The 12,259-nt window shown below is 43.5% G+C and overlaps 1 protein-coding gene across 1 annotated transcript in view; it reads right to left on the reverse strand.

The window, feature by feature from the left end:
- The window catches only part of ube2j1 (ubiquitin-conjugating enzyme E2, J1), a 50,020-nt gene that overhangs the window by 4,554 nt on the left and 33,207 nt on the right, over nucleotides 1–12,259 (reverse strand). Inside the window, exons 6-7 of the mRNA XM_069657301.1 lie at nucleotides 7,217–7,346; nucleotides 4,710–4,838 (exon numbers count right to left, since the gene is read on the reverse strand). Of these exons, the coding sequence (XP_069513402.1) occupies nucleotides 4,710–4,838; nucleotides 7,217–7,346 (259 nt within the window). The remainder of the gene's footprint in view (nucleotides 1–4,709; nucleotides 4,839–7,216; nucleotides 7,347–12,259) is intronic.

Below are 12,259 nucleotides of genomic sequence, written 5' to 3' on the forward strand. Positions count from 1 at the left end.
GAAAGTGTTTAACCTTGTAAACATCTCCATGTGGTGTTTCTCATGGGCTACAAGACAAATCAGGGACAACATGAGCAGTCATCTCCATGGCTGGGCCTGTCTGCTTTTAAACTGCAGTGTACCAAGGACAGGCTGAACAACACGTTTTCAGATTAGCAGGTTTGAGACGTCACAAACCTAAGGAGCCAATCCTGTTAATGGACGGGGTGACGCTATGCAGATCATTATGTGTAACCTATGGCAACCACTTTGTCGTAATTTTTGCAAATGTAATTCTGACTACTAAATTTAATGTTACGACTACTAATTACTACATTTCAAGTTCACTAAGTTTTAACAAGTTGCTGCTAATTGATGGCAGAGACGTGTTTTGTTTTCACAACGGAGGGGGCGGTTGGAAATGTACATAGTGGGCGGGGACTATGCTGATTTTTAGAAGGTAATTAAACGTATTTTGGAGAAAAAACATCAGACACAATTTATTATTTCAAGCAGAGCATTTTATTTGTCTTAAAACATGACTAGAGCTGGTCTTTAACAAAAGGTCTATCTCTGTAGAGATCCTTTCTGTAATGTTGCCAGACACTAACAATCTGAGCCTGTCAGTGGAAACAACAAGAACTTTTAGCGATCTACTGGAGCAATTCAAAGATGTGTGTACCTATCATGGCCCTGGTTTAAAAACACAGGAATTGCCCTTTAAAAAACTGTCAAACTCTTTGGAGCTTAAATGGATGGAAAAATAACCCGCAGATTGTGAAGACAGCCTGAGTAATCCTCAGTATCGGCTCTGTTGCATGTCAGTGAAGGAGATTTACAGTCGAGTGATACATTTTTCATCAAGTCTTCAGTGATATAAATCATCACCAGTAAGTGTTGGGTTTTAGTGTCAGCCCCTCAGAGGAGATCAGTGCCTTCTACAGTAAACTGTCACGCAGACACCGATCCATCATAGTGGAACAGGATAATGTAAACACCAGTGTGATCCGTAGCAGTGACAAATGGAGATACGCTACATGGCTGCTAACACTCCCTATCAATCAGTCAGGACTGTGAGTACGGATGTAGGCTGCAGTATAGCAGTGTCTACTAGCAGTGTTTTTTGCTCTGGCAGCGCCCACTACCTCAATGTCAGAGCGCTTCTCACCGGTGCTTACTGTTGCTAAGTTACAAACGATGTCTGGCAGCACTTCTGCTTCCCTCGGTAGTGACCGTTAACGTGTCCTGGCGTTAGCAGCAGCTCTACACCTGGAAATCTCACCCTGGAAAAAGTGAAAAGATTAGCTTCTTCTCTGCCATTGTTGTTGACAAAGTTAATATCAGAAGTCCCGCCCCTTCTTGATTTTGATTGATCGGTGAGGGAGAAGTAACATTATTAGCTGTGTCCCAATCCATGGGCTGCAGCCCTCAAAGGAGGCGGTCTACAGAGGCTGAGTCATTCGTACCTGCGTAGACGTTAAAGCCGAACTGAAATGAGACGGTCTGGTCTACGGAGGATTTCCTGTTGGCGTCACCAGCTGTACGTGCCCTTACCCTTGCATCACCAAACGCCGCTCCTGTCGCCTAGCAACAGGTAGCTAGCGGGCTAACTAGTTAGCATAGCTAACTTCACGTAACTTAACCTGTTATTTTAAAGATTCTTCTTTTTTACATTTAAATCTCGATTCAGTTGAGACCAAAAAAAAGTGTATTCTTCAGCCACGCACGAGCAATGAGTCTTGGGATATGTTGGGCCATGAATGATGCACCCGATGGATCCTCCGGGCCCGGGAAAAGGAGGCCGCATCTGTCGAAATGGGGCAGCCTTCGATGCGCCGCTGTGACACAAATCAGCCTTCAGATACGTCCTTCAAAGAATGCAGCCCCTGGATTGGGACACGGCTATTGATGAGCGCAGCGATGTTCCAAAAGTTTAACAATCTTCAACAGAAAGCGCTGAGAGCTCAGCGACAAGAAACAGCTGAGGCTGGGGGCGTTTTAACGCTGAGGACGCTGAACTGCATTTGCTATATTGTATAGAAAATATGCGTTACTGGACACAGGCCCTGAATCATGGCAGGAAAGAGATCAAAGAAACCCTCTGCTCTCATCTCTGCACTGACTACCTGTTTCTTTTAAAGTCCTTTTACTCGTCTACTTTTTATATCCAAACTCGTACACTCAGATCTTCTGATGTTATTTTGTTAAACACTTTGGGCTGCACCTGTGCATGAAAGGTGGTATACAAATAGTTATTATCATTATGCCAACATTTATTCTACAAGACATTGTAATAAATCCCCCCTTTGGAGGTTTTCCAGGCACGTCTAACTGGGAAGAGACCCCAGGGCAGACCCAGAGCTCGCTGGAGGGATTATATATCGTATCTGGCCTGGGAACGCCTCGGAATACCCCAGGAGGAGAGGAAAATGTTGCTGGGGAGAGGGACGCCTGGGTCACCTTGCTTTGCCTGCTGCCACTGTGACCCGGCCCCGGATAAGCGGAAGATAATGGTTGGATGGATCAGTTTGAGCAGGACGATGCAAACAGCGATAACCTTCAGCCATAACGCTGCCGCTCCTCCACGATTCACCACTTTTTTAAACCGCACATAACATAATGACATCATCAACAAACCTAGGATGACCCAAAAGACAGCCTCAGCTTTCTGTCGCAAAAACATGTTCGTCAGGTTCATTGGTGACTCTAAATTGCTTGTAGGTGTGAATGTGAGCGTGAAAGGTTGTCTGTCCCTATAACCCCTTTCCCACTGGTCAAAAGACCTGCTAACACACAGCTTTTTTGCCTGTGTCGACACGCTAATCTCCGCCCCCTTTCTGGCACGATGCTATGCTCCGTTTGTAACTTCTGCGACTCCTTGTCATCTCATCTACAAATTCCGTCTCCATCCAAGCAGCACTCGATCATTGTTCCAAATTTGTTGCGCCAAGTTTGATGCACAGACTGAATGAGTAATAGGTACAATAAAGAGCTAACCACCGTAACATCTTCACTGTTTACTAACCCTGTTTAGGGCTCATTAGGTTCATTAGTGACTCTAAGTTGCCCTTAGGTGTGAATGTGAGCGTGAAAGGTTGTGTCTATGTGTCAGCCCTGTGATTGACTGGCGACCTGCCTCGATGTAACCCCGCCTCTCACCCAATGACAGCTGGGATAGGCGATTCTGAACAGGATAAGTGGTATCGATAATGGATGGATGAATTTTAAGCAGGATTATGCAAACTAAGGATCGTTTGAGTTATAAATAGCCACAACATGTCTGGGTGTCACAAATGAGATATTTCTCAGGAAGGAAACATGCTGGTTGTTTAAATGCACAAATCACACTTTACATAACGGTGGCCAATTTTCCAAAACACATCTGAAAGGATCATTTCAGTTCATCACAACTCGGGTCTAATTTTCTTGTTTTGGCTGTGAGTAAAGTCAGTGAACTTATTTTGGTTCATAAAGGTGATATGTGGGAACAGGGTGACGGTGATTTATTATTGTGATATCTGACTTAGTTTTGCTTCAGTTTGGCTAACGTTCTGATTGTCTGTTGGCTTGTGTTTCTTATCCTTAGTTATGTGTCCACATCCACAGTTTATAGACAGCAATCTCTGAACCCATCAACTATTATCTGACAACGATTTGGCCGCTGTTGACCTGCTGGTGTAGCCAGGAGACCTGTGAGTTTGGCCCAATCCCACTCTTCACACTCACAGACTTTGAGGTGCGTTCCCGGTAAGTGTGTGAGTGCTTATTGCTGTCCCACTGTCAAATCACAGAGTGTGTGAGGGCTCCGATGCAGACTTTTCAACGCCAAATTACGGACTTTCCTTGAGTCAGCATATCTAGAGACTTTCCTGTGGGCCATGTTCGTAAATTAAAGTAGTATTCAATAGTAGTATTTCCAGGCAACGTGTGATGCCATTCCTCATTTTTATGCAGTTCTCAAACCCTCACGCACTCAAGCACTGCACGCCCGACGCCATTAAAGTCCGTGAGTGTTCAGTGCTTAGGCTTTAGGGTGGAGATTGGGATTGGGCCTTTGAGTGCAGAGACGACAGAGACGAGGGATTATCTGCCCTCGTATGCAGATATCTGTTTGTAGAAATTAATGAAAGCTAAATTGTGTCTGGGGTGAGAGCAGGGAGGGGCAACTTGGATAAGATTTTAAACAGTAGCAGTCCACCTGATTGTTAGAATTGCTGTAACATGTCATCACTGTAGCTCCGCTTACACAGGCCGTTCAAGACAGGACTGTTTACGCCTCTATTACACATCGACGTCTGTGTGAAAGTCACAGAGAAGAACTGGCGGAGCCGTCAGTGAGCCGCAGCGGAGGTAGTAACAGAGTCAGCGTTCTGTGTGTGTGTGTTTGTTGACGGTCGAACGTTACAATGAAGAAGTGTTTATTGTTTATGTGAATCCCTAATAGTTGTTACCTTGGTCACAAACACTGTCTGTGGGGTGCAGGGGCTTTAGCAGGCTTTATTCTACAGTAGTAGGACTGCAGTGAGGCAGAAATGTAGATTATTGATATAATATATAATAACAGTTACTGCCTCTAAACACAGCATGCTTCAGTTTCCAGTAGTGTACCACCTGTGGTTAATAGTCTGAAACATGTAAACCCAGGGGGCTGCTCTGCTCTGTAGGTGGTTCAGCTGCAGGCAGGTTATGTTCGCTCCTGTGTAGCCGCAGAGCAGCAGTTTAACACCTACCTGTTCAGCCGGAGGCTCGTCAGCAGCTTCCTGTCCTGCAGACGTGGAGGCGTCTCCCTGTGAGAGTGCGGAGGTCTCGCTCTCTGCTCCTCCGCTCTCACTCGCCGCTCGGGATAAACTGGACTCTGCCTGCGTGATAAAATAAATAATAAAGGCCAGTTTACAGACACGGAGGAGGGTTGCGTTTCCTCTGCTGTAAAAGTGCACACAGTACATTCAGTATCATTTACATTTCTTCAGTACACAGTTATGTCATACGTGACATCTTGTTTTTGACAAAAGATGAATTGTTTTCAGTGAGTTCTGCTGCTTTCTGAATATGTTTCGAATGTAAAAGTTAAAAAATCTGTGCCGGTCCACGTGTCCTGAAAGCTTTTAGAGTAACGGGCAAATGGGTGAAATTACAGTCAAATGTTATCTGCATTTAGTTAGCTTAAAAACAACTTATAGGCAGGATATATCAAGGGCGGAGCATTGGGTAGGGAAATTACTGAATCGCCCCTACAATAAATGATACGCGTAATGTTGCACTTTTAAGGAGTGGTGCTTATGGGACAGTCATCACTGTCAGTGTAAACAAGGACTCAGTCTACAGTTCAGTTCATACACTTCACTCAACTGAAATGTATGCAGCGGAACAACCTGTCTCATGCTCAAATGACCTTTTTCTGCACCGCGTCCGCGCCGTCCATACGCACTCTCTCTCTCCCTGAGGGAGCAAAGTTCGTTATATAATTAATATATAGGCTATTAATCAGGATATATTTCACTGAAATCCCTGATGATGACTTCGCAGGCTGTGGAGTAATTCAAGCCACCATGGCTGCGGAGCACTGTCATCTCGTGGCATGGTTGAGAGGGGCTGTGGCTGCTGACGCATCCTCCTTAATTCTTTGTCAAAATGACCAATAATGGTTCGGATGGCTGGTTTAGCAAATTCCTGAAGCGCTGAGGGGACGGAGTTATAATGAATCAGTGATATTTTTCTGTTGTTCAATATGTTGGACCTCAACAGATTTTACCGGTAAAAAAACGGCAGTTACAGGACAATGTAAACCCAGAGTTAGAGAGCTTGCAGTAGGTGTGCAGACTGTGCTGCTGTTGTTTTAATGCCCTGCACCTGTACGTGTTGTGGGTATAAATAACCTCCCTCAAATTAAAAAAGGTAACAGAAGACTTTTTATTTGAAACGTTTTTGCAGGAATAACGAATCCAATCCAACTTCTTCCTTGGCAATACGCTTTATAAATCAGGTGTCAGACTGCGCTGTGATTTCAATGATTTCAATGTAATAAATGGGTTGAAAGGATGCTGAAATAACTCCATCATGATGCAGATTTATGGAAAGTTTGAATTGTCAGGTCTGTCTGCAAGACGAGACGAACAGACTAAAATGTTTGTTTGAAATGAGTTTGGATGAACAATATCTGATACAACATGAAGAGGAATCTGAATGCTGACAGGCATCTGTTAAACGTTTTCTTTTTTAAAGATTTTTTTTGGCTTTTTGCCTTTATTCATAGGACAGCTGAAGAGTGACAGGACATGTGGGGAGTAGAGAGTGGGGGAAGACATGCAGCAAAGGGCCCGGGACGGGAGTCCAGCCTGCGCCCAGGGACTACTGTAGCCTCTATACACGGGGCGCCTGCTCCACCGACTGAGCTAAACCAGTGTCCCTAAACCTTTTTTTTTGGGCCATTTTGCCTTTATTAGATAATAACTTTATTGATCCCCAAAGGGAAATTCATTAGGTAGATATGATAGATTAGATAGGACAGCTGAAGAGAGACAGGACATTTGGGGAGAAGAGAGTGGGGGGTGACATGCAGCAAAGGGAGGGACAGGAGCTGAGGCTGCGGCCGCTGCATCGAGGACTGAAGCCTCTGTGTCTGATGCACCTGCTCTACCAACTGAACTAAACCAGCGGCCATAGTTAAAAAATCTTTTCTCTTGAATTAAAGTGATTCAACTCGTGCAAAGACATGACTGACATGGCCCGGAGTGAATGTGTGCCTTGGCATTGACTTTGTAATTGTGTCCTGCTTTGCTTCTGGTCTGAACACATCTTCAGAGGTAAGGAAGAATAAAACGTCATGACAACAATGCGAACATCTGCTGATGAAAATAATTTGATATGATGGAACCCTCCAGAACATTTACTTAATGGACCATTTGATGGATTATTTTGTCGTAAACTTCTCTTTCCAAAGACAAGAATGCATCCTTAAGCTCCAGAGTATTTCCAGTAATTCAGAGCAGCAGAGTAGTGCAGTATTTGACGTGAATCCATTTGAGGGAGAGAATTTTGGTTGAAACGCTGTCATGTCAAAATAAAAGCATATCGGCACAGAGAGGGATTATATTTCTGGCTGAGAGTGCACACACACAGAGAGAGAAGCAGTCGTTCCTGTACAGCTCGTGCTGTCAGAAGCTCTTTCGCTCGGAGGGTTAAATCACTGACTGAACTGTGAATCAAACGTGACGCCTGTTACAGCCAGTGTCTGTACCTTGAAGTTGATTTGCTGAGCCAGTTGTTTGGCCTGGTGGTCCTCGGCGCTGGGGTTGCTGTTGGGGGTCAGAGTCAGGAGGGCGGAGCGCATGGAGCAGCTGCACGTCTCGCAGCAGAAGTCCTGAGACCTGACGGAGAAACAGGCGGAGCATGGTGAGGTCACGCTGCTGCGGGAGCATCAAAACATTCAGACACCTGCAACGTTTAATAAGACTTCAGGACCATTTCATGAATACTCAGGCTCCTCCTCTCTGTGAATGAACTACCTGCTTCACAAACGTGTTCAGTAACTAAATAAATGACCTGTTAATTATGAGCAGCACCCAGCATTACTGTTCTGCCTCTCCTCTCACAGTACATCAGGTTTACCTGCCATGTAACCTGAAATATTAACCTGCCAGACTCTCCCCACCAGCTTGTACAGTCATTATGCTCTCATGTATATCTCCCTGCAAATTATACAGTGCCTGTAATTCATCACAAAGTGCAATTAGAGTTTAATCACAAGACTTGTTCCACTTCATCCAGACAACAGATGCATTAGCTGCAACACCCTGTGTCCACAAATGGCCATCCTGTGTAGCCACCATTACTGCAGTGGCAGCTCAGTTGCTGCTGCGTGCTGACTGTGACAGCCGCATATTTTTGCATTGGCAAATACATCTTTTATAGGTATCTATTAAGAACGTTTGCTAATGCAGCTGCTCTGTAATGACTACATGCAGCTCTTACTGTTTATCCTGACTAGCTAGTAGAGAAATGTTGTATGCAATCATTTTAATAATCGCCTGGCGATGAACAGCAAAAAGCATCTACAGGTCTATCCAAGAGGGCTGAAGTTACTGTAATAATAATATAATAATTATAATGTTCTCAATCCACTTCTGAAGAATATCTGAGTCCTCTGTGCGACCAATGAACATAAAGCGTCTGTCTCATACAGAGGGACTCTTCAGGACCTAAAGGCTTGTGTATTGTTCTCAAGGTTAAAGTTTGTCTCGACTGCCAGAGCAGCTGGTTAACTACACTTCTTTATGTCCTTTACATGGTTGTTAAAAGTAGGGTTACATAGAAAGTAAAAGTAAAGGTAGAAATAGTTCACTTCTTAGGATGGTTTCATTCAAACGCACAGATGTTGTAGGGAGACACCACCGCAGCAATTTTCATCTTCAGATAATTCCCACGGATTAGTGTGTGCATTGACTGTTTTCCTTTAATGTAAGAAACTTCTTTTTCTGCCATCTAGTGTTAGCAAAGCACCAAACACCACGAGTCATTCTACAGTTGATCCTGAGACAAAAGTCGACAATACCGTTATACAATAACGTTTTTATGTTAAAAACATTTGGAATTCGGCCTAAAACTTTCACTCATTTTAGCAGTAGTAACAAACTATCTCAGAAGGCAACGTCTATCATCTGATGAGGATTGAGGGTTTACAGTGTAACCAGAAGTTAGAAATAAAGGACTTCCTTTTCTGTGTGCTGCAAAGTTTTCGAACATTTACCAAAATTCGATCCCGCACCTTCTGTTTCTGCGTTTTTTGAAAGTGTAAAGGTAAAAGTAACGAAACATCCCCTGCTTTATCGCCTATTTTAATCTTAATGGGAGTATAACTGACTAAATGAACACCATGCTGTGTTGAAGAGGGCTTCAAACTAGAGATTGAGACCGCACACTGTTACTGAGGGAATAAATCAAGAAGAAGAAGGACCATTTTCTCATAGACTTCTATACAATCTCACTTTTGTGTTGTAGCAGTTGAGTCACCCCCTGCTGGACATTAGAAAGAATGCATGTTTAATGTACTTGGCTTCACAAAATGGGGCTATGATTAAAAACCTAAATCTAACTCGTCAAAACAGCCCCTTAAAGCATCGTCCTCACTGTGGTGGAGTAAACACGATCAAACACACAGAGTTATAGAGGAGCACCGGACAGGAGAGACAATCAACAGTTTGTCTGATGCCGCGCCAGAGTTCTGATTTGTTGGCTGGTGGTCGGAGAGAGAGGCGGTCAACATGAACAAAGAATCAGACACGAGACAAAGAAATCATCTAAATATTTCACACAGTCAGCAGCCTGTGCAGATGGTGGCTCTTTGATGTATCTGCCAAAGAAACGTGCACCTTCGTCTGGTGCTGGTCCAGTGGTAATTTGGCACCTTGAATCTGAAGTTAAAAAGGTTTTTAGATTGAGCTGCCTGTGCTTTTCAGAACGGTGTGCGTTCTGTGAAACTGGCAGAAAGCGCAGCTTTAAAAGCTCTGTGCGTTTACAGATTTGGCTGCTTGTGCTGTTGGCTGTCTCACAATGAATCCTCAGCTGACAGGTTTGTTTCTGCCTTCACCACCTGTGGCAGCTTCACACGCCAGGTCCCCGCACGGGGTTCAGAGCGCTGTGTGCACCTTTCTGCTGTCATGTCAGTCCTGACAGCGGGGCACGGTGCAATATTTCTAAGAGAGGGAGCAACACACCCGCTTAGTGCATTGACGTGGAAAAAACATAGAAAGGCAACACATAAAAGACATTTCTGGGGATTGGTGTTGGAGAAGCTAATCGTCCCTCGCAGCAACTAATGGACTGGTGTTACAGCTGTGAAGAGCAGCGATGAATCATGCTCCGAGGAACACCACATCATCACCGTGGAGCTCCTCGGGCTAAAGGTGGCTCGGAAGGATTTGGATACATTATGGTATTAAATGATCCAAATCAGCGTCTTCCTCTGGAGCCAAATTCAAATTGGATTGTGTTCAAGAGAAGTTCAGACGTAGCTGTGGAAGCCGCTGAGCTTATTAGGCGTCAGACATCCTGCCTGACTCGGGGAACGATCTCATACGCCTGCAGACATCATGTCAGTGGACTATGACAGCTTAAACAGGCTGTCTGTGTCTCATAAAGCGGGCGACATGCAGACAAGGCTCTACGGTTGGCTGATGGTTGCTCATATGAATGACTGTTCCTTTATAAGTGCTGATAATAATGAACACAGAGAAACACCAAAACAGGAGATTTGGCTTGTGAAATCTGACGTGCATACTGCGAGGTGGGCAGCCCGTGTGTGATGGTGTGTCAAGCAAAGAAGTGTTGTTCCTGTAAATTTCCTTCATATTCGGCATCATTTAGTGGCAGGAAGGCTTCAAGGCAAAGGTATTCATAAAAAGGAAGTGCTCGTCAGATTGTGTAACAGCCTCTGAAACTCATTTTACAATGGTGAAATTGTTCATCTGACAACTTCTGTTCCATTACGCTTGTACAATGAAGCAGCACAACTAAAGCAAAGACCTTCAGAGAGACGCTGTCCAAAAGTGTTTGATGCTCATGCTTTGTGATGTATTATAGTCTTCATATACAGCAGTTCTGAGAGAGACAGTAAGGCACAGCCAGAGGGAGTTTGATGATTGTCGGCTTTTAGCCCGGCCTGCGAGAGGCCATTTATATAATAGTTTGCACTCAACGGTTTAACTGAAATACACTGAGGTCTTAGGGCCATCTTTACACCAATGTTAGTGCCAAAAAAGTACAGCTCCTTACTAACATTGAGATACTTTCCCAGCTGGAAATGTTTTGTTCTAAGAACGTTCCGGGAATGTTACGTGCGATGTTCTGAGAAGTTTTTCTTTGGTTCCCAGAATGTTCCTTTTAATAGCAGGAGAACGTTCTCTGAAAACATGTTCAGAAAGTTGCAGTGAGAATGTTCAAATCACATGTCAGGAAGGTTTTATAAATCACGTACTAACATCCTGAGAAGATCCTCAGCATGTTGCAGTGAGCATGTTCTACCTTTGTTTTTATGTCACATTGAGTAAATGTTTATAAAAGGCATTCTGACATCCCAGGCCTCAATAACATCCTGAACATATCTTCACAATGTTGACGTTAAAACGTTTTGTCTTAGTTTAAGTTTTAAGGTTACAAGGACTTTATTTGAAATGATAAACATCCTTAAAACGTTCTTTGAATATTAGATTAAAACGTTTTCTTTCAGATGTAATTATAGTTAATGTTGGGCTCACAATACAGAGGTCTTTGCTAACAAATGGAGGATTATAAAGCAAAAGATTTTTGAAAGAGGATTCTGGTATTTTTAACTCTGGCCCTATTTTCATATTTTTAGATCTACACGACTATTAGGTACTAAACTTTAGGAACTGAACCATCAGATTTCTTCAGCCAGCAGCAGTGAAACAGGCTGTAATGGCTGGAAACATAATCCTTGGCTGCACACGCTCCTAAGCAACAAAAGTTCTTTCTTTTTCCACTGACAGGCTCAGATTGTTATTCTTGTTATTGTGTGTGACAACATTACAGAACGGATCCCTACAGAGACAGACCTTTTGTTACAGAGGAAGATGATTTTGTTAACCACAAACAGACGTTACGTCGCTCTCTTTAAAGACACCAGACTCCATTGACAAAAACAGTGATTTTACCTTGTAGAACATGGGAGTTGGGGATCTATCACTGCCTTGATTTTTCAATTCAATTCAAACTTTATTACAGACTCAAGGTCCAGGTAGAGAGACAAGACAATACATAAAATAAATATACTAAAGCACAAAAATTCATGCTTTAAAATGTGAGTTATATACAAAAGTTAACATCTTATAAGGAGGCATCTGTACCAGTGTCCCCAGAGCTGGGATGGGTAGTGTGTAGAGCTACATCTGATATTTGACAACACAGATGACAGCGTTGTCTGAGGCATCGAGCCGGCAAATACATTTATACATAAGATTTTGTAAAACAGCTTGGAAAGTATTGACTCGAGCAGTCACAAACATTTCACTTGCTCTACACCATCTTGGTCGCTTAAGGAGAATCCTCATAGCATCATTATAAGCTACTTGTAATCTCTGTAATGTTTTCTTGTAGTTTGTCCACAGATGTGCAGTCTATAGAGGTGTACAGTAAGCTCTGAACAGAGACGTCTTTACTTCATCTGTACACATGCAACACCTGCATGAAAGGGTATTTGCTTGTGCATAAACCTTGCAGCACTGCCTGTTGATATCATCATCATCTGTCATTTGTTCTGTTATAC

This window comes from Semicossyphus pulcher, unplaced genomic scaffold, assembly GCF_022749685.1.
Source record: "Semicossyphus pulcher isolate SPU_LCO1_2020_fin unplaced genomic scaffold, fSemPul1.0.p SCAF_11, whole genome shotgun sequence".
Taxonomy (NCBI): domain Eukaryota; kingdom Metazoa; phylum Chordata; class Actinopteri; order Labriformes; family Labridae; genus Semicossyphus; species Semicossyphus pulcher.